Raw genomic sequence first — 25,628 nt, forward strand, 5'->3', positions numbered from 1 at the left:
TATTTTTTCCTTAAACTATACTTTGCTGGAAGTTGTGCAGCTTCTGTTCAGTATTTTCAGGAAGTTCCTGACAAATTGACATTTGCATGAGTCCATCAATTCAGCCTCATGTTCCTTGAGTTTTTTTATTTATTGGAGGCATAGTTGGTTTCTGCTATCTTCATTTGCATTGTTTGGCTGCTGATAGGTAATCCTGTTGTGTTTTACTAACAAAACGTAACATGGCTTTGTCTACTTGCAGGTATCTTCCTGTCTGAAGTCAGGTAAAGCACTTAGTTGTTCCTTTATAAGAAAGAGTAAAATTGCTGTTATTCCCCTAATATCAAGTATTTGCTTCACTAAGATCAGCTGCTTTGTTTCTGTGCTTACAAAATAACTTTTCATTTTAATGCCAAATCACAGCTTAATCTTTATGAAGATATTTACAATGACAAGCACCAACAATGCAAAAACTCAATCTGAAGTTATGACAATAATAATAACTATAATAAAGTTCATGCATGTACACATAACAAAGACTATGTTGCTGTTGCTATGTGGCTAATTACAATTTTCATATTCCATTAATTGAGGCTGGGTATAGTAGCTTATGCCTCTAATCCCAGCACTTTGGGAGGCTGAGGCAAGAGGATTGCTTGAGCCCAAGAGTTGAGACCCTGTCTCAAAAAACAATAAAAAAAAAATACTAATATGGTTGGGATATAAAGGTCAGTCATGAGATAAAAGATTAAATTTACTGTAAAGCTAGAAAATCTTAAGTTTATATATATCTAATATTTGAATAAAAATTAACAGAATTATAAGGAAAAAGAGACAAAATCATGATATAAGATTTTCATGTGCTTTTCTAGTGATTGTAGAACAAGCAAACAAAAATCATTGAGAACATAGAAAATGGGATAATTTTGAAAAATTATAAGCATGACTAGTGTAGAAGGTGAATAGTGGTTCATGAATTGTATTTTTTAAATTTTTCACATTTTATAAACTTGAATTTTTTTGCTCTATTTTTACTCCTTTTAAAAAAATTGAAATATGATTTACATATCATACAATTCTCTCTTTTATAGTATACAATTCACTGGCTTTTAGTATATTCATAAGGTTATGCAACCATCTCAACGATCTAATATTAGAATATTTTCATCACCCCCAAAAGGAACCCTGTACCCATTTAGCACTTATTTCTCATTTTCCCCTCCCTCCACCAGCAGCCCTCAACAACCTGTAATCTGCTTTCTTTCTCTGTGGATTTGCCTATTTTCCACATTTATATAAATTGAATCGTATAATATGCGTCCTCTTGCTTCTGGCTGTATTTACTATTAATCAGTTCTGTTGTATTTTATTTTTAAACAGATTTCTTCTTAAAAATATCAGTCTTGGCTGGGCACGGTGGCTCAGGCCTGTAATCCCAGCACTTTGGGAGGCTGAGGCGGGCAGATCACCTGAGGTCAGGAGTTCAAGACCAGCCTGGCCAACATGGTAAAATCCTGTCTCTACTAAAAATATAAAACTAGCTGGGCGTGGTGGCCTACACCTGTAATCCCAGCTACTCTGGAGGCTGAGGCAGGGGAATCACTTGAACCCGGGAGGCAGAGGTTGCAGTGAGCCGAGATCATGCCACTGCACTCCAACCTGGGTGGCAGAGTAAGACTCTGCATCAAAAAAAAAAAAAAAAAAATCAGTCTTTTGTCCTTTAAAATTATCAAAAAGTGAAAGTTTTTGGCTTTGAAATGGCAGTCACAATTCATTGTCCTCTTTCTTGCAAAAGTTAAAAATAAATCCAGCTTGAATGAAATGTAAGTCTGACAATCTCTAAACCTGAAATCAAGGAGGAGCTTTGTTTCTGCTTCCACAGAAGCAAATTCTCAGTTTGATCAGAGAGGATAATGTTCCATATTTTGTTTCCAAAGTGTGAAACTTTCCTGGCTTTACATCATTTTTATTGTGTCTAGATATGAACTTTCTTTGCTAGGTCATTTTCCTTGTTGTTAATCTTTGTATCTCAGCAACCAGGCCTGCTATTTGCTTTACCAATATAATTTTAAGCTGGCTGAGTAAGCAATATTTAGTTTAAAGGCATTTACAAGTCATATAACTTAATCATTTTAAATGAATGGTGTGAGTACAAGCAGCTTTTTTTCTTTTTTTTTAAATTTTATTTCTGTTTAGTATTTCTGATTACGTAACAGGAAAGATCTGTACTCAAAAGAATAAATAGATAATAGAATTTAAGTACTTAAGTAATACTAAGTTCAAGTTAAATTCTCTTATTTAAAATTTTTTTTATTTTTATAAATGAGGGAACTGAAGTGGGAAAAGTTAATTGGCTAACCTGTGATCATATAGCAAGTAAGTGGTGCAGCTGTAACTAGAATATAGATCTAAATTTAGTTCTGCCTTACTGCTTGGTGTAAAACCCACTTTCTATTTCTCCTTTTTTCCCACTTTCTATTTTTTAAAGATCCAAGTTTACCTTTGAGATGAGCATTCTCTTTGTGTCTCATTGTAGGTGAGGTTGGTAAATAATAGAGCAAAGGGAGGCAGTATGTTCTAGGGCAGTGGTTTTCAAATGTTGGCCCCCTACATTTCAAATTGTGAGGCCCCCTACACCCATAGTCTCTGATTTAGAAAATATGGAGTAGGTCTTGAGAATTCGCATTTCTAACAAATTCCCAGGTGATGCCAATGCTGCTGGCCCAGGGACCATACTTTGAGAACCATTTCTGAAAAGCCAACAAAGGCTTTGGAGTCAGTCACTCCCAGGTCTACACTCTAGCTGTATGACTGACTGCTGTGTGAACTAGAAGTGATATGTCTCAGTTTCTTGTACTTTGAAATGGGGATAATAATATTGCCTTCACAGAGTCATTGTAAGAGTTGATGCGTTAATATATTTTAAAAGTTTAGCATACTGCTTGGTACATAGTAAACATTCAATAGATGGTTTCTGTTGTTATTTATAATAAGCATGGGGATCAATTAAATCTTTAGGAACCATAAATTCAGTTAGTGTTTTAAAGCAGTTTCTCAGAAACTTTTTGTGACTTTGTCACTTCAAGATGTTGTCAGCGGCTAGGTGCAGTGGCTCATGCCTGTAATTTCAGCACTTTGGGAGGCTGAGCTGGGTGGATTATCTGAGGTCAGGAGTTCGAGACCAGCCTGGCCAACATGGTGAAACCCCAGCTCTACCAAAAATACAAAAATTAGCTGGGCGTGGTGGTGGGTACCTGTAGTCCCAGCTACTCGGGAGGCTGAGGCAGGAGAATCGCTTGAACCCGGGAGGCAGAGGTTGCAGTGAGCCGAGATCGGGCCATTGCACTCCAGCCTGGGCGATAGAGCAAGACTCTGTCTCAAAAAAAAAAAAAAAGATGTTGTCAGGTGTTGTTAGGACATACACACACACACTCATGTATACAAACACATTCTCTTGACTTTCCTTCTTATTTATGGTAGTCTTGGCAGGAGAGGAAGAGAGCAGCAGAAGTGACAAAAACACGTGGAAGAATATGGAAAAATTAGAACCCTCATTTATAGGTGGTGAGAATGTAAAATGATATAGCTGCTTTAGAAAACAGTTTGGCAGTTCCTCAAAAAGTTAAACTTAGAGTTACCAAACTGACTCAGCAATTCTATTCCTAGTTATATAACCAAAAGAATTGAAAACCTGTTAACAAAGTAACTTAAACACAAATGTTTACTGAAGTATTATTCAAAACTGCCTGAAAGAAACAATCCAAATGTCCATCAGTTCATGAATGGATAAACAAATATGGCATATGTATAGAATGGACTATCTATTCAGCTATAAAAAAGAAATAAAGTCCTGATACTTGTTACAATGTTGTTGGACCTGGAAACATACTGCTAAGTGATAAAAGGCAGACACAAAAGGCTACATATTGTATAATTCCATTTATATGAAATGCCCAGAATAGGCAAATCTATACAGATAGAAAGTAGATTAGTGGTTGCCAGGGGGTGGGAAAAAAGGGTAACAGTGAGTGACTGCTAATGGATATGGGGTTTCTTTTTGAGATGATGAAAATGTTTTAAAATTAGATAGTAGAGATGGTTGCACAGCCTTGTGAATATTCTAGAAAACACTGAATAGTATAATTTAAAACATTTTATGCCTTATGAGTTATATCTCAAAAAACCCAAAATGCACACCTATGTATGTGTGGACAAGAAGCATGAATGAATAATAAACCTTTTTTGTTATTAAAAGTAATTGTGGGGAAGAGGAGGTGATTCATAGTGAGAAGACATTCTGTGAAGTATACTACCCTATTAGAGATTCTAGTATCCTAGAGATGAGTGGATCTCAGGTTTTAGTATACATAGGAACCCCCTGGAACCCCCTGTTTGTTAAAACAAGTTCCTGGCCCCCACCCCAGAGGTTTTGGGTACAGCCTGAGAATTTGCATTTCTGATCTGCTTTCAGATGATCTTGTAAGATTTTGTAAGATTGAGAACTAAACTTTGGGTAGCATCTTTATAGATTAGACATATGCTGTACTTAAATGGGTGAATTTTATGACGTGAAGTATATCTCAATAAAGATGCTAAAAAAATTGGTATAAAGATAGTAAAATGTAAGTTTTAGTGGTTTGTTAATGGCAAGACAATGCTCTGTAAGGGAATTGGTTTAATTATTAATTTCTTCATTTGTAAAATGTGTCACTCTCCTGTGTATGTACCACCTAGGGTTGTGGTGAAAATGGGGTTATGTGTTCTTTTCCAAAAGGTGTTCTGTGGGTAAACCGCGTTGCCTTAAAAAAAAAAAAAAAAAAAAAAGCCATGGCTAGATTGAAGCTTTTGTAATTAGCCAAATGTTTTCTTATACTATAAAAACAATATAGGCCGGGCACAGTGGCTCACGCCTGTAATCTTTGCACTTTGGGAGGCCAAGGTGGGCGGATCACCTGAGGTCGGGAGTTCGAGACCAAAAGGGAGAACCCTCGTCTCTACTAAAAATACAAAATTAGCCAGGCGTGATGGCGCATGCCTGTAATCCGAGCTGCTTGGGAGGCTGAGGCAGGAGAATCGCTTGAACCCAGGAGGCAGAGGTTGGGGTGAGCAGTGATCGTACCATTGCACTCCAGCCTGGGCAACAAGAGTGAAACTCTGTCTCAAACAAACAAACAAACAAACAAAAACAGTTTAAAATATTGTATTCTGTCTTTTTAATTTTGGCTACAAAAACATTTCTCCCTTGATTTTCTTTAGTGATCTATTTTAAGCATTATTTTTGACAAGTTTTAATCTATTCTTTCCTTTCCTATAATTTTTTTTTATTTTATTAAACCTCTCGAGATTAAATATATGATTAATGTGACATTCAGAATGCATGTATATAGAGTTAAAACATCTATTCATGACTTTACCATAATTATTCCTTTATTTCAGATGAGGTGGAGGACCATCCTGCTACAGTATTGCTTTCTCTTGATTACATGTTTACTTACTGCTCTTGAAGCTGTGCCTATTGACATAGACAAGACAAAAGTACAAAATATTCACCCTGTGGAAAGTGCGAAGATAGAACCACCAGTAAGTGAAATGAAGTGAAATGGGAGGAATTATAACTAAATGAAATGAATTATAATTGTAACTAAATGAGGTAAAATGAGGTGAAACTATAACTAAATGAAATGAGAGGAATTATAACAAAAATATTGCTAATATTTATTACTTATAAAATTGTACACTTGGGAACTATTTCTGAAATAGCAGTGAAAAGAGTATTGGCCAAGCATATGCTGTTTACCATTACACAACATTTATTTAATATAGTTAGTATATTAGATAGAAGAATTAATCGTAATACATTTCCAACACAGACCTAACTAGCCAAGAAAACACTGTATTATATTCAAAGCAGAGGCAGATAACAATGGGGAGAAACCAAAATGGTAAAATCTTCATTGTCTGAACTATATAGAAAATCTACTGGACTAGAGAGTGGCGTAAAAAAGAAAAATCTACCTTTATGTAACAATAAAAGATGATATTGGTTCTGATATAAAACTATTTATTTCAGAAATATAGCTTTTCACTTTGTTGAAACTATCAAAGTAAATATGTCTTAATGCCATTTTGCTAGAAATTGTTTCCCAGGATTGACCTCTTTAGATTCAAACAAGGAAAAACCTGCAGAAGCATTATTGTTGGTTTCTTAATTTGAAGGATACTGGACTTTATTATGATGAATATCTCAAGCAAGTGATTGATGTGCTGGAAACAGATAAACACTTCAGAGAAAAGCTCCAGAAAGCAGACATAGAGGAAATAAAGGTAAATGCAATTCAATAATATATACATATATGTATCTTAATTTAAAATTTTTTTAGAGATGAGGTCTCACCATATAACCCAGGTTGGCCTTGAGCTCCTGGGCTCTAGTGATCCTCCCACCACAGTCTCTCCAGTAGTTGGGACTACAGGTGCATGCCACCACGCTCGGCTTAAATATTTAACAAACATTTGCACATGCCAGGCACTGAGCTAAGTACCAGAAATACAAAGATGAGATTTATTCCCAGCCCTTAAGGAACCCTCAAGGGAAAATCATATCCAGAAATAGATTATAGGATGGATTATATGATGAGTATTTAATCTAGAAATACAGAAGGCAGACACATAATCTAATATGAAGCAGTGGGGCGAGGTGGGAAGTTATTCTTCCTAATAGAGATTATGCCAGAGCTTAAAGATGTAGTGAGAAAAGGAGAGATACTGGGAGGCATCCTAGACAAAGGTGCAATGGTACAGAGGCAAGAGGTATATGGGAAACTGGAAGCAGTAACTGTGGCTAGACCCCAGAATGGGAAATGGAGGCCTGAGTGGCCAAAAGATGAGGTTTGGAAAGAATCACACTCTCGATGACAGAGGGCCTGTATATCATGTTAAGGGGTTTGGTCATTATCTGAGGACAGTAGGAAGTTATTCAAAAGTTTGGAATAGGCGAGGTTCTGGTGTTTTAATCAGGTCCAGATTAACAGAAGAGATAATGGGCTATGTGTTATATCAATCAGAGAGGTTTAACCATTTGACTCTGTCCTGAGAACCCTATTTGACATAATTCCAGCCATAGTCAGCTCTTTAGTACTCATAATAAGAAAGGGGGTTGTAAAGATCTGACATGAGAGATTCTTGTAAAATCTTTCCTTAAAAGGAAATGAATCAGTTTAGCTGGGTTTATCTTAGACTCAGTGAGTAAAAAAAAATCCAGTTAATTTTAAAATTCCAATAATGTCTCCTAAGATAATTTTGTTTGCTTATGTTACTTTTATTTATTTAAGTTTTACTTTCTTAAAAAATTACGTTGCTTTTTTTCTAGAATCAGAATAAGAGAACTGTGTTTGAAAGACTCATTCTGGGTCAAACAAACCTTTTATTTTAGTTTCTGTTCTTGGTGTGAACTTCTTTGAAAGACTGACTCCTGTTAGGTTGTGGTGTCTGACAGCACTCAGGTGTGGCATTTAGTTCGCAGCTCTCCTCTTGGAAGTTGTGAACTTTTCTGGGGAAAAGGTAATAGTGTTATGCTAATAATTCCCAGGAATTGTCTTTGAGGATAATCCTACTCTTCTTCTGAAGGATTAATTCGATCTGTGGAACAAGTTTCCTATGGTGAATATATCTGATGTAGAACTCTTAATGTCTTGTATCAGGAGTAAGAACATTATTTGGGGTAACATAGAAAATGTGGATCATGGGAGATACTACATAGAGATATTCAGGCAAAAGAAGAAAATAAGCTTCCTGGATTGGTGCAGGGAATACTTTTATAACTATCTTCCTTTCACATTCAATTCCTGTTTCTATGAAGGGTTAGGGGGAACCAAAATGAAGTTAAACAGTTACACAATAAAAAAGAAATGAGGGGCCGGGTGTGGTGGCTCACGCCTGTAATCTCAGCACTTTGGGAGGCTGAGGCAGGTGGATCATGAGGTCAGGAGTTCAAGACTAGCCTGGCCAAGATGGTGAAACCCTGTCTCTACTAAAAATACAAAAATTAGCTGGGTGTGGTGGCAGGCACCTGTAATCCCAGCCACTCGGGAGGCTGAGGCAGGAGAATTGCTTGAACCTGGGCGGCAGAGGTTGCAGTGAGCCGAGATTGTTCCACTGCACTTCAGCCTGGGCAACAGAGTGAGACTTCGTCTCAAAAAAAAAAAAAAAAAGGGGGCCGGGGCAGTAGTAGTTCACACGTGTAACTTTGGGAGACTAAAGCAAGAGGATGGCTTCTAGCCAGTAGTTTGAGACCAGCCTGAGCAACATAGCGAGACCCTGTCACTACAAAAAATTAAAATTTAAAATTAATTTAATTAAAAATTAAAATTTAAAATTATCCTTCAAATTAAAAAAAAAAATCATCTGAGGCCAGGCACAGTGGCTCACACTTGTAATCCCAGCAGTTTGAGAAGCCAAGGCGGGAGGATCACTTGATCCCAGGAATTCAAGAACAGCCTAGGCAACATAGTGAAACCCCTATCTCTACCAAAAATAGAAAAAATTAGCTGGATGTGTTGGTGTGTGCCTGTAGTCCCAGCTGCTCAGAAAGCTGAGGTGGGAGGATCACTTGAACCCAGGAGTTTGAGGTTGCAGTGAGCCATGATTATACGACTGTACTCTAGCCCGCATGACACAGAGCGAGACCTCATCTCTTAAAAAAGAAAAAAAAAAATGAGTAAAACTAGACAATAAAACGCAAACCAATAGAATCATCACAAATAGCCAAGCAAAGACTTCTGTTTCATAAAAAAATGACAAAAAAAAAAAGTTAGAATTTTCTCTTTCCTTTTTTTTTTTTTTTGTTTTGGGACAAGGTCTCACTCTGTCACCCAGGCTGGAGTACAGTGATGCAATCTTGGCTCACTGCTACCTCTGCCTCCCAGGCTCAAGTGATCCTCCCACCTCAGCCTCCCAAGTAGCTGGGATTACAGGTGTGGGCCACCTTGTCTGGCTAATTTTTGTATTTTTAGTAGAGATGGGGTTTTGCCATGTTGTCCAGGCTGGTCTCAAACTCCTGACCTCAAATGATCCCCCTGCCTTGGCCTCCCAAAGTGCTGGGATTATAGGCATGAGCCACCATGCCCGGCCTCTCTTTCCTTTTCAGCTAAGCATTTTGAAAGGAGAATCATATTACATTTCTTCACTTCCCAAACATTCCCTAACTGGAAAGGTTATGGTACTGCCCTCACTGTTCCACTGAATATACCTTCATGGAGGGCATCCATGACTTCTTAATTGCCAAATCTAGTGAACATCCTAACATCTTTGATTCCTCATTCTACTGGGCTCCTTTATTTCTCTCAATAGTTTTTAGATTTCAGGGTTTGTTAAAACATATTTCTGGTTCCTACCTTCAGGGTGTCCAATTCAGTAACTCTAGAGCCTGCATTTCTGAAGTTCCCTGGTGATGCTGATGCTTCCAGTTGGGGACTACATTTTGACAACCATTGTTTTATCTAATAATAATGACTGTTCTCTCCTTGAAATATACTGCTCTTTTTGATTCTGTAACAGTATATTCTCCTAGTTTTCCTACTAATTACTCATCTATGAAGAAAGTAATCAAAGGAGACCTAAAAAAGATAGATTTTGAAAAGCTTTTATATATGGAACGACTAATGCTTATAGAGGCCCACTGACTTTTAACTTAATTTAAATGTTCTTTTTTGCCCTAATGGTGCTGACCAACTTAACTTTTTAAAAAATAACAAGCCAGGCGCGGTGGCTCACACCTGTAATCCCAGCACTTTGGGAGGCTGAGGTGGGTAGATTGCTTGAGCTCAGAAGTTCGAGACCAGCCTGGGCAACATGGCAAAACCCTGTCTCCACAAAAAATACAAAAATTAATCAGGCATGGTGGCATGCATCTGTAGTCCTAGCTACTCGGGAGGTTGAGGTGGGAGGACTGCTTGAGCCTGGGAGATTGAGGCTGCAGTGAGCCATAATCATGCTACTGCACTCCAGCCTGGGTGACAGACTGGACCCTGTGTCATAAAATAAAATAATAAATAAATACTTTGTTGACGTATAATTCATATACCATAAAATCTATCTTTTTAAAGGATAAAATTCAGCGTCTTTTTGTCTGTTTTTGTTTTGTTTTTTTTTGAGATGGAGTCTTGCTCTGTCGCCCAGGCTGCAGTGCAGTGGCATGATCTCAGCTTACTACAACCTCCACCTTCCCGGCTGAAACGATTCTCCTGTCTCAGCCTCCTGAGTAGCTGGGACTGCAGGCATGTGCCACCACACCTGGCTAATTTTTGTATTTTTAGTAGAGATGGGTTTTCGCCATGTTGGCCAGGCTGGTCCCAAAACTCCAGTGCTCAAACGATCTATCCACCTCAGCCTCCCAAAGTTCTGGGATAACAGGTGGGAGCCACTGCACCCTGCCATTTCAGTAGTTTTTTTAAAATATACACACAGAGTCGTGAAATCATCACCACTATCTAATTTTAGAATATTTTCATTGTTCCCCAAAAGAAACTGTGTGCCCATTAAGCTGTAACTCCTAATTGCGCCCCTTTCCCCAACCACAGCAAATCTATTTTTCATCTCTGTGGATTTGCCTGTTCTGGACATTGCATATATGTGGACTCATACAATAAGTAGTTTGTTGTGTCTGGTTTCTCTCATTTAGCATAATGTTTTACAGGTTCATTCATGTTGCAGCATGTGTCAGCATTTTATACTTTTTTATGGCCAAACAATATACCATTGTATTGGTATACTATATTTTGTTTATCCATTCATTAGTTGATGGACGTTTAGGTTTCTGGTTTTTTGGCTAGTATGAATATGCAGCTATGAATATTATGTTTAAGTTATTGTGTTAACATGTTTTCTGTTCTTTTAGTTATATATCTAGGAATGGAATTGTTGGGTCATGGTCACCCTATGTTTAACTTTTTGAGGAACTGCCAAACTGTTTTCTGAAGTGGCTACACCATTTTACAATTTAACCTTTTGAGTTTCTGCTTTGTGCTTTAATGATGCTTTTCTAAATTACATGGTTTTTCAGACATCTTGATTTTAGAGTTAAAGCTAATCTTTTTTTTTTTTTTTTTTTTTTTTTTTTGAGACGGAGTTTCACTCTTGTTGCCCAGGCTGGAGTGCAATGGCATGATCTTGGTGCACTGCAACCTCCGCCTCCTGGGTTCAAGCAGTTCTCCTGCCTCAGCCTCCCGAGTAGCTGAGATTACAGGCATGGGCCACCACACCTGGCTAATTTTTGTATTTTCAGTAAAGATGGGGTTTCACCATGTTGGCCGGGCTGGTCTCGAACTCCTGACCTCAAGTGATCCGCCCGCCTTGGTCTCCCAAAGTGCTGGGAGTACAGGCGTGAGCCACCGCGCCTGGCCTTTTTTTTTTTTTTTTTTTTTTTTTTTGAGACAGAGTCTCACTCTTGTTGTCCAGGCTGGAGTGCAGTGGTGCAATCTTGGCTCACTGCAACTTCTGCCTCCTGGGTTCAAGTGATTCTTCTGCCCCAGCCTCCCAGGTAGCTAGGATTGACAGGCGTGTGTCACCACGCCCAGCTAATTTTTGTATTTTTAGTAGAGACGGTATTTCACCAGGTTGGCCAGGCTGGTCTCGAGCTCCTGACCTCAGGTGATTGCCCACCTCAGCCTCCCAAAGTGCTGGGATTACAGGCGTGAGCCACCACGCCCGGCCCTAAAGCTAATATCTTTTGAAAGAAATGCTTTTTATAATATTAGATTTATCTAAATTAGTCAAAAGTATTTATCACTAATGTATTGTAATCCTGTTTTTAAGCTGTTGCATTTGTCTAAAAATGGAATGTAATAGATAAAACTAACTTACTAATTTTGTTAACAGAGTGGGAGGCTAAGCAAAGAACTGGATTTAGTAAGTCACCATGTGAGGACAAAACTTGATGAACTGAAAAGGCAAGAAGTAGGAAGGTTAAGAATGTTAATTAAAGCTAAGTTGGATTCCCTTCAAGGTAAGTGCTAAACAAAAGGTAGGATTTTTTTTTTTCTTTTTTCCTTTTGAAACAGCGTTTTACCCTGTGGTTCAGGCTGGAGTGCAGTGGCACAATCACAGTTCACTACAGCCTTGACCACCTAGGCTCAAGTGATCCTCCCATCTCAACCTCCTGAGTAGCTGAGACCACAGGTGTGTGCCACCATGCCTGGCTAATTTTTTTTGTTAGTTAGACAGGGTTTTGCTGTGTTGCCCAAGCTGGTCTTGAACTCCTGGGCTCAAGCAATCTTCCTATCTTGACCAAAGAGCTGGGATTACAGGCATGAGCCGGCAGGCCTGGCTAGAAAATTTTAATATTTGGTTGTTGAGGTCAGTTTATATTAGTACGTGCCATCTATGTTCTTCTAGTCAAAATTTTATGTTAGTATTGATTTGGCTTCTCTTAATTTTTAGAATTTAATGTTTTAAATAGATAATACATTTTATATCATTCAAAAATCAGTATAATCAGCCATAATTATAGCAATGAAAAGGAAGAATGAAAAGTAATCAATTAAACAACTGGTTTAAAGAAGGAGAAATAATATTAAAGGAAACCAAAAGGAAGCAGAGAAAGAATATCTAATCAGAAGAATTTTCATACATGGAATAGAAAATTTTTCAGAGATCTAGCCCCAGAAAAAAACACAAGATCCAGACCATTTCTTTTCTTTCTTTTTTTTAAAGAAAATCTTTTAGGAGACGAGATCTTCCTCTGTCACCCAGGCTGGAGTGCAGTGGCATGGTCATAGCTCACTGCAGCCTTGAACTCCTAGGGCTCAGGTAGTCCTCCCACCTCAGCCTCCCAAGTAGCTAGGAGTGCAGGCATGCACCACCATGCCCTGCCAATTTTTTTTTTTTTTTTTTTTTTTGAGATGGAGTCTCGCTCTGTCGCCCAGGCTGGAGTGCAGTGGTGTGATCTTGGCTCACTGCAAGCTCCGCCTCCCGGGTTCACGCCATTCTCCTGCCTCAGCCTCCCAGTAGCTGGGACTACAGCCGCCCACCACCACACCCAGCTAATTTTTTGTATTTTTAGTAGAGACGGGGTTTCACCATGTTAGCCAGGATGGTCTCGGTCTCCTGACCTCGTGATCCACCCGCCTCGGCCTCCCAAAGTGCTGGGATTACAGGCGTGAGCCACCGCACCCGGCCTAGTTGTTTTTTTAATTACGTTTTTTAGAGATACGGTCTTGCAGTGTTGCCCAGGCTGGTCTGAAACTTCTGGCCTCAAGTAATCCTGAGTTGCTAGGATATGCATAAGAATAAGTTTCATAAAGGGAAACTATCTGTCTACTCTTTAATGATTTGAGTGATTCTATCAAACCATTAAAGAGCAGATTGTCAATTCTATTTAATCTATTCCAGAGCATAGAAAAAGAAGGAAAGCTTCCACATTCTTGCCATATATTGATGCCAAAATCAAAATTATTATGTCTCCAAAGAATACTATCTCATGACAGTTGGATTTATTTCAGGAATACAAGATGGACTTAATATTAGGAAATCTAATATTATAAATCATCATATAAATAGTCCTAAGGAGAAAAAAATCTTTAAAATTTTGATGTATCAAAAAAAGTCATAAAGTCAAAGGACAAATGATAAATTGGAATAAATATTAGAATCCTTATTCTTTTAATTTTAGGCTATGAGAAGATTAAATAGCTATGTAATAGAATTTCCAAAATGCAAGGGTATCTTAAAGTTATCTTGCTGGGCATGATGGCTCACGCCTGTAATCCCAGCACTTTGGGAGGCCGAGGCGAGTGGGTCACCTGAGGTCAGGAGATTGAGAGCAGCCTAGCCAACATGGTGAAACCTCATCTCTACTAAATATACAAAAATCAGCTGGGTGTGGTGGCACATGCCTGTAATCCCAGCTACTTAGAAGGCTGAGGCAGGAGAATTGCTTGAGCCCAGGAGGCAGAGGTTGCAGTGAACTGAGATCACGTCACCTCACTCCAGCCTGGGCGACAGAGCGAGACTCCATCTCAAAAAAAAAAAAAAAAGAAAAGTTATAAGTCATATGGCTTTCTCCATGTATGCAGAAAATCCATTTGACAAAATTGAACACCAATTCATAATTTAAAGTAATAAAATACTAATTAATAGATAACTTCTGTAACACGATAAGCTATATCCAACTCAGTTACATCATACTTAGTGGGGAAGCACAAGTATGTATCCTGACTGAAATTAGAAACAAGACAGCGTTGCCCACTGTAACCACCACTAAATAACATCGCTTTGGAGGTACAAGCCAAAACATTTATTTATTTTTAATTTTTAGATTTTTAATTTTAATTTTTTTTTTTTGAGACCGAGTCTCACTGAGTCCCCCATGCTAGAGCATGCAGTGGTGCAGTTTCAGCTCACTGCAACCTCCGCCTCCTGTGTTCAAGGGATTCTCTTGCCTCAGCCTCCTGAGTCATTGGGATTACAGGTGCCTGCCACCACTCCCGGCTAATTTTTAATTTTCAGTAGAGACAGTGTTTCACCATGTTGGTCAGGCTGGTCTGGAACTCCTGACCTCAGGTGATCCACCTGCCTTGGCCTCCCAAAATGCTGGGATTACAGGCATTAGCCACCGTGCCTGACCTAGCCAAAACATTCATACAAATAAAAAAAATTTGGAGGTAAAGTAATTGGAAAGGAGGTGATAAAACCATCTTTTTTCACAGATGATATGATGTTTATATATATGTGAAACACCCAAAATAATTAATGGAAAAAATTACTATAAACAATAGGAAAATTGAGCCCCTCGATAGGAAAATTATGGTAAACTTAATCCGTAGAAATCAATATTTTCCATATGTATGTAACAGCCAGTTAGAAGACAGAATGGAAGAAAAGGACTCCATTTACAATAGCAACAAAGATAAAATGTCCAGAATAAACCTACTCAGAAATGTGCAAAACTGACAGACAAAAACTTTAAAATACTCATGAAGGATGCAAAAGTAGACTTGAATAAGTGGGAAGACACAATAACTTTTTGATACAAAGGCTCAGTGTTATAAACATGTCAGTTTTCTCTAGATTAATATATAATTTAAACATAATCCAAATAAAAATATATACTTTTATTTTTCTGGCACCAGCCAAGTGAATTTTTTAAAGTGCATATGAAAAAGGACACGAGTAGGCCAGGCATGGTGGCTCACGCCTGTAATCCCAGCACTTGGGGAAGCTAAGGCGGGCGGATCACCTGAGGTCAGGAGTTCAAGACCAGTTTCGCCAACATGGCAAAACCCTGTCTCTACTAAAAATACAAAAATTAGCTGGGCATGGTAGCACATGCCTGTAATCCCAGCTACACAGGAGGCTGAGGCAGGAGAATCGCTTGAACCTGGGAGGCAGAGGTTGCAGTGAGCTGAGATCACACTATTGCACTCCAGCCTGGGTGACAGAGTGAGACTGTGTCTCAAAAAAAAAGAAAAGAAAAGAAAAAGAACACAAGTAAGAAAACTTAGATACCTCTGAAAAAGAACAATAAAGGACTAGATATTAGAAACTGAATCCTATTAAATCTTTAATATTAAATATTAAATTATGTCACTAAGCCTCAGTCATTAAAACTGTATGGCTTAGGCAGAAAAGTAGAAAGACCAGTGAAACACAACAGCCATTCCAGAAGTAGAGTTAAACACACAACATAATTTAGTTTAATATAAAGGTGATATCTCATTATTAGTGGGATAAAGATAGGTTTTTATTTTTATTATTATTAATTTATTTTTTTTAGACAGGTCTCACTCTGTTGCCCAGGTTGGAGTGCAGTGATGCAATCATAGCTCATTGCAGCCTCAGACTCCTGGGCTCAAGAGATTCTCACACTTCAGCCTCCTGAGTAGCTAGGACTACAGGAGTGTGCCACCGTGCCTGGCTAATTTTTTTTTTTGGAGAGACAAAATCTCACTGTGTTCCCCAGGCTGGTTTGAGGGAACTCCTGGCCTCAAATGATCCTTCTGCCTTGGCCTCCTAAAGTGCAGGGATTATAGGTGTATGCCACCACACCCAACACATTTTTAATTAAGTAGTGTTGGTATAACTTGCTAGCCATTTGGACAAAGGTATAGTTAAAACCACATCTCTTATGTCCTTTATCAGAATAATTGTAAATGAATTAAAGATTTAAATGTAGAAAATAAAATCATAAAAGTACTATGTGACAGCACAGGTGAATTTCCTGGATTATCTTGGAATGAACTTTCTAATTATGAGTCAAAATCAAGGAGTAGATTTAGCCAGTGGAAGATCTTTCAAGCTGGTTCATGTGTCCTTGTGATAGCCTCCCATAGGTTGGTTATCTGGGTGGTTTGTTGTCATTAATAAACATCTGAACATTTAACTCTTGGAATAGTGGTTCTAAAACTTCAGATTGCATGAGAATCTCCTAGAAATCTTGTTAGAAATGTAGATTACTAGATCTCACCTCCAGAGATTCTGGCTCTGGGAAAGAGTATAATAATCTACATTTTAAACATATAGTCTTAGAAACAAATACCAAATACTCATCATCCTGAAATTAAGGATATCAATGAGAAGTAAATCGAGTCATGCCATGCTACTTGGGGTAGTCAGGCATGCAAGGTAATTCCATACTTAAAGCCAGGCCTAAGATGTGTGGAGATTTCTCTCCCTGGGACAACTTCCATCCCCTCAGTCTTAACAGTATCCTCTTCATTCCAAGATGGGTACTGAATTTCATTGCATAAAGAAAACAGTCTAGGCTGGGCATGGTGGCTCACACCTGTAATCCCAGCACTTTGGGAGGCCGAGGTGGGTGGATCACCTGAGGTCAGGAGTTCGAGACCAGCCTGGCCAACATGGCAAAACCCTGTCTCTACTAAAAATACAAAAAAATAGCCAGATGTGGTGGCATATGCTGCTAGCTACTTGGGAGGCTGAAGAAGGAGAATCGCTTGAACACAGGAGGCGGAGGTTGCAGTGAGCCGAGATCATGCCACTGTGCCCCAGCCTGGGTGATAGAGTGAGAATCCGTCTCAAAAAAAAAGAAAAAAAAAAAGAAAACAATCTGATGTAACTTATAAACTAAGGAATATTATTTTCTCATTGGTTCAGTATGAATGGAAATATCTGATAATTTGAGGAAGGGCTTAAACAGTCTTAATTTTAGGGAGGGGGGTAATTTTTAAAGTAGGCAGTTTTTATTCTTTTTATTGAAATGGAGTCTGGCTGTGTTGCCCAGGCTGGTCTTGAACTCCTGAGCTCAAGCGATCCAACTGCCTCAGGCTCCCAAAGTGCTGGGTTTACAGGCATGAGCCACTGTGCCTGGCCCATTCACGTGGTTCAAATGTAGAAAATGTAGAGCAAAAATCTACCTGATATTTTTGTATCCTGTCAGTTCCCAATGTCCCCTAACACCATCCTCCTTGGGTTTATCTATTTGTTTATTTTTAAGTTAAATAATTGAGATGACGTTTTGCTATGTTGTCCAGGCTGGTCTTGTACTCCTATTCCTGGCCTCAAGTGGTCCTCCTGCCTCAGCCTCCCAAAGTGCTGGGATTATAGGCATGAGCCACTGTGCCTGACTCTTGAGTTTCTTTATATATAAGCAAATACAAATACAATTTTTTTATTGTCCCTTTCTTTTTATGCAAAACATTTTTGTGCATTGTTTTTCAATTAATAATATATTTTGAATATCTTTCTGTATTAGTACATAGAGACCATCTCTCTTTTTTTTTTTTTGTTTTTTACAGCTGCATAGAACTCCATTATATGGATATACTATAATTTATTTAGCCAGGCCCGTGTCAATTGACATTTAGGTTATTTCTAGTGAACTATCTGTACATATGTCACTGTGTATCCCTGTAAGATTATCTTTAGGATAATTTCCTCACAGTGGAATTGCCAAATCAAATTATATATATATATTTGTAATTTTGATAGATATTGCCACATTTGCCTCCATAGAGGTTGTATCAATACACATACCCGCCAGATATAATTCCTCACAGGCTTACTAATGGCATGTGTCATCAAACTTTAGGAGTTTTCCATTCTGTTAGATAGTATAGCAGTGCAGTTTTAATATGTATTTCTCTTATTTTGAGTGAGGTTAAGGGTCTTTTTATATATTTCACTGTCTGGTCATTTTTTTTTAGGGCTAAGTCTTAAAACAAGTATTTTCTTCATAAATAGAACTGCTAGTACAGTGCCATACTTAGAATTCAGTGAAAACTTGGTTGAACCAGATTTAGCGGTTCTTCACTTTCTGGCATAACAATATGTTCCAGGATCAACTTGTACCTACCTTGCCCCAGCTCTGGAATGAGCCATTTCTCTGAGGAGCACTGGTTTTTCTTAAGGGGCAACTATATTTTAGATCAAGAGCTGGCACTAGGTACGCTCCTTGCTACTGGAGTGTATTTTCTTGGCACCTTAATTGCATGGAGCTAGGAAATATGCATGTCTATACACATAGACACATATATAAACACATACATATTCATATACATGTGAAACATGCATATACATGTTAAATGTACATATTTTAGAAATGCTGAGTTCACACAGATAGTGCTAATTCCCATTCATCTCTAGCAATTTCTTTCTTGCCTTTCACCCTTCCATATTTGTATATTCCTTCTAAGTGAGAGCTGATTTCCAACAACTTCGACAATGTACCCATTTTGCTCAATTCTAGAAGGGCTCGTATTGGGTTGTTTCTGGTGAGCTGTCTTGTATGTATATCCACTGTGTATCCATTACATGTGTCCACTATGTAATACAACTGAAACAATCCAGCATCACTTCACCCATTTCACTATAGTAAATTATAACTTGTTTTTTAAAAGTTAAAAAAATTGATATTTCCTTAAAAATACTTCATAATTAAAAGGAATTTACCTAAATTAGATTTTTATTGTTTCATAAGTGATCCATTGGAGCAATATACAAGGAATTCTTTCATGTAAGCTTTAGAGCAATTATTTTTAGAAATTCTACTTAAACCTTTGATAAGGATACTATATTAGAGATTAATTAAAAGGATATTTAGTAGTTTTAAGATAATTAAAAAGGGTTTGTTATTGTGCTGATAGTCAACTAGTTGTTTTAGATATAACATTAAAATATGCATAAGGCCAGGCATGGTGGCTCATGCCTGTAATCCCAGCACTTTGAGAGGCTGAGTTGGGAGGATCACTTGAGGCCAGAAATTCAAGACCAGCCTGGGCAATATAGTGAGACCCTGTCTCTACCAAAAATTAAAAAAAAAGAAATTAGCCAGGCGTAGTGGTGCACACCTGTTGTCCTAGCTACTTAGGAAGCTGAGGTGGGAGGATTGCTTGAGCCCAGGGGGTCAAGGATGCAGTGATCCATGATTGCACCATTGCTCTCCAGCTTGGGTGACAGAGCAGGACCATGTCTCAAAAAAAAAATGAGAGAGAATTTTTAAAAATATACATGTTAAATTGCATTCCACTCTAGGTTCAAGAACACTATCTTTAACTAGAATAACATACGCAGTATTCATAAAGTAAATATAAGCCTTTATTCTTAAACTTTGGATTTCCTTATAAAATCCTATAGGAATAAATATGAAATCTTTTTCTTGTGTATAATTATTATAATGTTTCTAGCTTCTAGAAATTGATCATTTACAGTTTTCTCATTTTCTTTCAGATATAGGCATGGACCACCAAGCTCTTCTAAAACAATTTGATCACCTAAACCACCTGAATCCTGACAAGTTTGAATCCACAGATTTAGATATGCTAATCAAAGCGGTGAGAATAATTCCAAAAAGTTTTGTCTTTATTGTGCCTTTGAGGTTTTGTAATTTGACAAGTAAACCCACTGAAATGGAAATATAAGTTTTATATATTCTGTAGAAGTTCTTTAAAGGAAGGTAGCTTAACCCTTATTAATACAGATACTAATATGTACATACAGGTCTAAAATCCCTTATCCACAATTCCTAAATCCAAAAGCTGTAAAAACTGAAACCTGGCCTGAATGAACCAATTATAGTAAAACCATTTACAGTTTTTATTTAACCTACTTAGTGTGAATATTTATAGATTTTGCTTAAGAAATACTAGTCTGTTTGATTACAGATGCTACAGGGATATTCCATAATATGGCATATGTACCATATTCCCTTTCTTTAAGGTAGAAAATTCTGAGCACATCTGGCCTCAGGGATTCCAGATAAGAGTTTGTGGACCTCTCACATTATGTGTGAATGGAACTAGTTCTAACCTGGCAGGTATTAGATTAGTTAAATGGTTAGAAGCCATTTTAGTTTTTCTGTACTGTCTAGATTTGATAATAGTTCCTTTCTTCTTTTTTTTTTTTTGAAATCAACTTATATATTACTTGCTTATGAGGAGTTTCCTAAAGTTGGGGCTAGCTTTGAACTTTTAGTTTCTTTGAATACTCTCTGGTAATAATGATGACTAAAATTGCTGGGCATGGTGGCTCATGCCTGTAATCCCAGCACTTTGGTAGGCCAAGGAGGGTGGATCACCCAAGGTCAGCAGTTCAAGACCAGCCTGGCCAACATGGTGAAACCCTGTCTGTACTTAAAATACAAATATTAGCCGGGGGTGGTGGTGAGCGCCTGTAATCCCAGCTACTCGAGAGGCCTCAGAAGGCTGAGGTGGGATAATCGCTTGAACCAAGAGGTGGAGGTGGCAGTGAGCCGAAATCGTGCCACTGCACTCCAGCCTGGGTGATGGGTGAAACTCCGTCTCAAGAAAAAAGAAGAAAAAACTTGACTAAAATGAAATGGTAGAATTTAAAAAGAGGAGTCCAGTATGTTTTTGCCCTCCTGTACCACTTCTGTTCAAGAGTATGCTATATTCAAGAATGGCTTTATTTACATTTTTCAAGTGAATGTTTTTATTTAACTTAAATGCATTATTGCATTTCAGGCAACAAGTGATCTGGAACACTATGACAAGACTCGACATGAAGAATTTAAAAAATATGAAATGATGAAGGAACATGAAAGGAGAGAATATTTAAAAACATTGAATGAAGAAAAGAGAAAAGAAGAAGAGTCTAAATTTGAAGAAATGAAGAAAAAGCATGAAAATCACCCTAAAGTTAATCACCCAGTAAGGATTGTGACTTTATGAAACCATTTTTAGATAAAGATACTTCTTCGTATCAGCGGATTTTTATTGTGTTATTAGTACTTAAATCTTGATTCTTCTGCCAAGTTCCTCAAATTTATATTTTGAGTCTGTACAGATAGATTATATTTTGTTTTGAGCAATTTTTTAAAATTGGTTCACAGGGAAGCAAAGATCAACTAAAAGAGGTATGGGAAGAGACTGATGGATTGGATCCTAACGACTTTGACCCCAAGACATTTTTCAAATTACATGGTAACGATTTGATACAAATATTAATATTTATATCTGCTGTTTGAAAAAGTATTTGCTTTCCTCTTAATTGATTTCTGCCAAGGTCTGCTATTGAGTTCTAGTGAGAGTAAATGGTTAGAGTTTTTCTAGGGTAATATGATAGTATTTATTGCTCACCTGCAGTATAAAATGTTTTAGATCAGTAGCTCTGTCTTTATACTGGCTTTTACTGTTGAGTCATATGAATTATTGCAAAGTTCTCTGTTAAGTGAAAACTAAACTGTGACTAGCTAGGTTATATCTAATAGGCTTTATACTATAATATTACATTTTACTTCTACTCTCATAGAATATTGCTTTACTTTATATTTTTGGAAAAAAATGGTCAAGATATGCTTTCCTTACAAATGATTATGAATTACAAATAAATACAGCATATTTATCAGTTCAGCTGATCTAAAGCTTCATGAAAAAGAATAAATGCTTTTCTGCAGTCTATTGATGCTTCACATCAGTACTACTTTTGTAAACCCTTTATAAATCATTGTATTTTAATTATTTTCTAAGGTATTAAAATCTATTTTTGCATTTGTAACTTTTAAACTTTAGATGTCAATAGTGATGGATTCCTGGATGAACAAGAATTAGAAGCCCTATTTACTAAAGAGGTAAAGGAGTTTATTAAGTATTCAGTGTTCTTGTTCTCTCTCTTTTTTTCTTGTTACTTTCTTTCCTTTCATGTTCATTTAAAATTTTTCTTTTTAGTTGGAGAAAGTATATGACCCTAAAAATGAAGAGGATGATATGGTAGAAATGGAAGAAGAAAGGCTTAGAATGAGGGAACATGTAATGAATGAGGTAGGTTTTAAAAGTTTAAGATAATATGTTATTTCTATGTGTTATTTAATTCTTGCAATAAATCTTACTTTAAGATGGAAAATATACAGAATTTGTATTTAAATGGAGTTTGCGTTTTTGTTTTTGTTTTTTTTTTGAGACAGGGTCTTACTCTGTTGCCCAGGCTGGAGTGCAGTGGTGCAATCATGGCTCCCTGCAGCCTCAACCTCCTGGGCTCAAGCAATCCTTCAGTCTCAGCCTCCTGAGACTGAGGAGGGACCACAAGCTGGAGCCACCATGCCTAGCTAATTTTTTTTTTTTTTTTTTTTGAGACGTCTCACTCTGTCACCCAAGTTGGAGTGTAGTGGCGCGACCTCGGCTCACTGCAACCTCCGCCTCCCAGATTCAAGCGATTCTCTGCCTCAGCCTCCTGAGTAGCAGGGATTATAGGCACCCACCACCACACCTAGCTAATTTTTTTATTTTTAGTAGAGACAGGGTTTCAGCATGTTGGCCAGGCTGGTCTTGAACTCCTGACCTCAGGTGATCCATCCGCCTTGGCCTCCCAAAGTGCTGGGATTATAGGTGGGATTACAGGTGTGAGCCACTGGCCTTTTTTGTTTGTTTTTGAGACATAGTCTCACTCTGTCACCCAGGCTGGAGTGCAGTGGTGCGATCTTGGCTCGCTGCAGCCTCTGCCTCCCAGGTTCAAGTGATTCTCTTGCCTCAGCCTCCTGAGTAGCTGGGATTACAGGCATGCACCACCACGCCTGGCTGATTTTTTTATTTTTAGTAGAGATGGGGTTTCACCATGTTTGCCAGGCTGGTCTTAAACTCCTGACCTCAAGTGATCCACCCACCTTGGCCTCCCAAAGTGCTGGCTGGGATTACAGGCATGAGCCACCGCACCAGGCCGATTTTTTTTTTTTTTTTTAAGAGACAGCATGTCCTTGCCACGTTGCCCAGGCTGTCAGCTAACTTTTTAATTTTTGGAGACACAAGGTCTTGCTATGTTGCACAGGCTGAAGTTTGCATTTTTGATCCAGATTATTATATTAGATGCCTTTAGTATGAATAAAATAGTTTGTAACTACTTTAAAATATTCTAAAAGATAAAGATGCTACTGCATATCAGGTATAAAACTTTTTTTTTTGGGCTGGGCATGATAGCTCATGCCTATAATCCCAGCACTTTGGGAGGCCGTGGCAGGTGGATCTCTTGAGGTCAGAAGTTCGAGACCAGCCTGGCAAACATGGTGAAACCCTGTGTCTACTAAAAATACAAAGATTAGCTGGGTGTGGTAGTGCATACCTACAATCCCAGCTACTCGGGAGGCCGAGGCATGAGAATCGCTTGAACCCAGGCGGCAGAGTTTGCAGTGAGCCAAGATTACACCACTGTACTCCAGCCTGGGTGACACAGCAAGACTCCATCTCAAAACCAAACCAAAGCAAACCCTTTTTTCAGTACTGAAAAACAAAAACAAACAACAACCTCTGGTTACTGCCTCATTTCTCTGTTTCTCTTCAAGGAGTTGTCTATTCTTCCTCTTCCTGTTAATTCTTCACTTTTCCTTTTCGCCTTAATCTGTGCTGATACAGTTGATGCCTCCCTCTTTCTCGAAATGCTTTCTTCACTTGGCTTTTAGGAAACCACCCCTCCTCAGTTTCCTCATACCTCACTCTCTCTTCTTTGCTGGCTCTTCCTCCTCTTTCCAAGTTCTACATGTTGCATTGCCCTGGGCCCATCCCTTGGCCGTGTTCTCCTTTCTCGCTTCGTTCTCTCCTTAAGTGATAGTGTGGAGCCCCATGTCTCTATATATATGCTCTATATCTGCATGTATGCTGGTGAGTTCAACATTTTTATCTTCAGCTGTCTCCTTTCTCTGAGTTCTAGGGTTGTATCTGCTTGACAGTTCTCCTTGTGTTTAACTCACATCTTCTTCAAACCCAGATCTGTTCCTTCCTCAGCCTTTTTCATTTCAACAAATGAATCATAATTCATCTAGTTGCTCAGGCTAATTCATCCTTAACTTCTTTCCTCACATCCTGCATTTCCTCTATAAGTTCTGTCTGATCTATCTTTCAAACAGATCCAGAATTTGACCACTTCCCCCCACTTCCACTACTATTTAATACCAATCAAGTCCAAGCAAGTCTCCTAACTGGCATCTCTGCTTCTATTCCTTACCCCACTGCAGACACTTCTTCATAAGTAGGCAGAGTAAGCTCTTAAAAGCACAAATCAGGTCATGTGCTCTCTTGCACAGAAATACTTCAGTGGCTTGCAATTTCCCTTGTAATATGATCCCAAATCCCTCCTATTTCCAAAAGATTCGTGACTTCATCCTTGCCTTGCTCTCTGTGACTCTCTCTCCTCTGGCCTTCTGATGTTTACCTCTCATCAAGCTTGTTCCCATTTTAGGGCATTTGGACTTAATATTTCTTTTTTTCTGGAATACCCCTTTTCTAGATCATCACAAGGTTTTACTTCCACCGAGTCTGTGCTCAAATGTCCATGGTCCATCTAATGACTACGCTCATTTAAATATTTGCCTTTCTCTGCAGTTCTTGCTCTGCCTCTCCTCCCTTTAAGCCAAAAACTCTGATATAGGCATCATATGCAGGGTAACTGAATCCCACTATTTTGCTTCAGTAACTTTCATCTGAATTTTTGAGCTGTAAATGCTAAATTGGGATCTCTGTTGACTGCTGACATCCCAACTATCAAGTGTATTTCTTTGACCATTATAGAGTACACCTTTGTAACGAAATTTGCCACAGGCTGTAACAGCTGTACAAGAGGATTTGGAGAGGTTGTCAGCTTTAGTTTTGATTTTGGTAATTGTGTTTTTTTAAGAAAAAATGTTGAGAGCATTTTAATTTAACCTCCTTTACTCTTGGCTAAAACCGTCTTCTTTCTGGAATGGTTCTTTTTCTTACCCAAGAACTTGGCTTCAAGAGGGATTATACATATTATGGTAAAGGAGGAAGACAGTAACAGTCACCTAACCACTCGGATCAGCTGACTGAAACTTAATGGTTTTGTGGGCATTAGGTATATAGATATCTCATATTTTCCAATTTGAATTATATAGAAGAGAAAGATGTTTATTTTGTAATTCTAGTATAATGTTGAGTGCTCTGTTTTTTTATTTTTTTTCCTCCAGTTTCTGTGGAAGTTAAGTGAGTCCTAATTGCTGTATGTTTATGTAGTGGCATCTATTACAAAACAGTTGATAGTGTCTAAATAATATGAGAAAGATTTACTTTATATTATGTATACATTTTGTTTTAATCAGGTTGATACTAACAAAGACAGATTGGTGACTCTGGAGGAGTTTTTGAAAGCCACAGAAAAAAAAGAATTCTTGGAGCCAGATAGCTGGGAGGTAATAGAACCTACTCTAAATGAGATGTATGGTTCAACAAATTCTACAT

General features: G+C 38.1%; 1 protein-coding gene across 50 annotated transcripts in view; it reads left to right on the forward strand.

Annotated features, from left to right (window-relative positions):
* Nucleotides 1–25,628, forward strand: part of NUCB2 (nucleobindin 2) — a 104,170-nt gene that overhangs the window by 62,566 nt on the left and 15,976 nt on the right. For 27 of the 50 annotated variants that reach the window (XM_019036399.4, XM_063711018.1, XM_063711012.1 and 24 more), the window contains 9 exons: nucleotides 5,416–5,559; nucleotides 6,196–6,303; nucleotides 11,854–11,980; nucleotides 19,660–19,763; nucleotides 20,913–21,098; nucleotides 21,281–21,371; nucleotides 21,960–22,018; nucleotides 22,116–22,208; nucleotides 25,490–25,579. In XM_019036399.4, the coding sequence (XP_018891944.1) occupies nucleotides 5,416–5,559; nucleotides 6,196–6,303; nucleotides 11,854–11,980; nucleotides 19,660–19,763; nucleotides 20,913–21,098; nucleotides 21,281–21,371; nucleotides 21,960–22,018; nucleotides 22,116–22,208; nucleotides 25,490–25,579 (1,002 nt within the window). Of the gene's footprint in view, nucleotides 1–1,359; nucleotides 1,486–5,415; nucleotides 5,560–6,195; nucleotides 6,304–11,853; nucleotides 11,981–19,659; nucleotides 19,764–20,912; nucleotides 21,099–21,280; nucleotides 21,372–21,959; nucleotides 22,019–22,115; nucleotides 22,209–25,489; nucleotides 25,580–25,628 lie in introns of all 50 variants that reach the window. The other 23 variants (XM_063711004.1, XM_055355934.2, XM_063711008.1 and 20 more) reach the window with 3 other exon arrangements.

The sequence above is a fragment of the Gorilla gorilla genome, chromosome 9 (genome assembly GCF_029281585.2).
Source record: "Gorilla gorilla gorilla isolate KB3781 chromosome 9, NHGRI_mGorGor1-v2.1_pri, whole genome shotgun sequence".
Classification (NCBI taxonomy): Eukaryota; Metazoa; Chordata; class Mammalia; order Primates; family Hominidae; genus Gorilla; species Gorilla gorilla.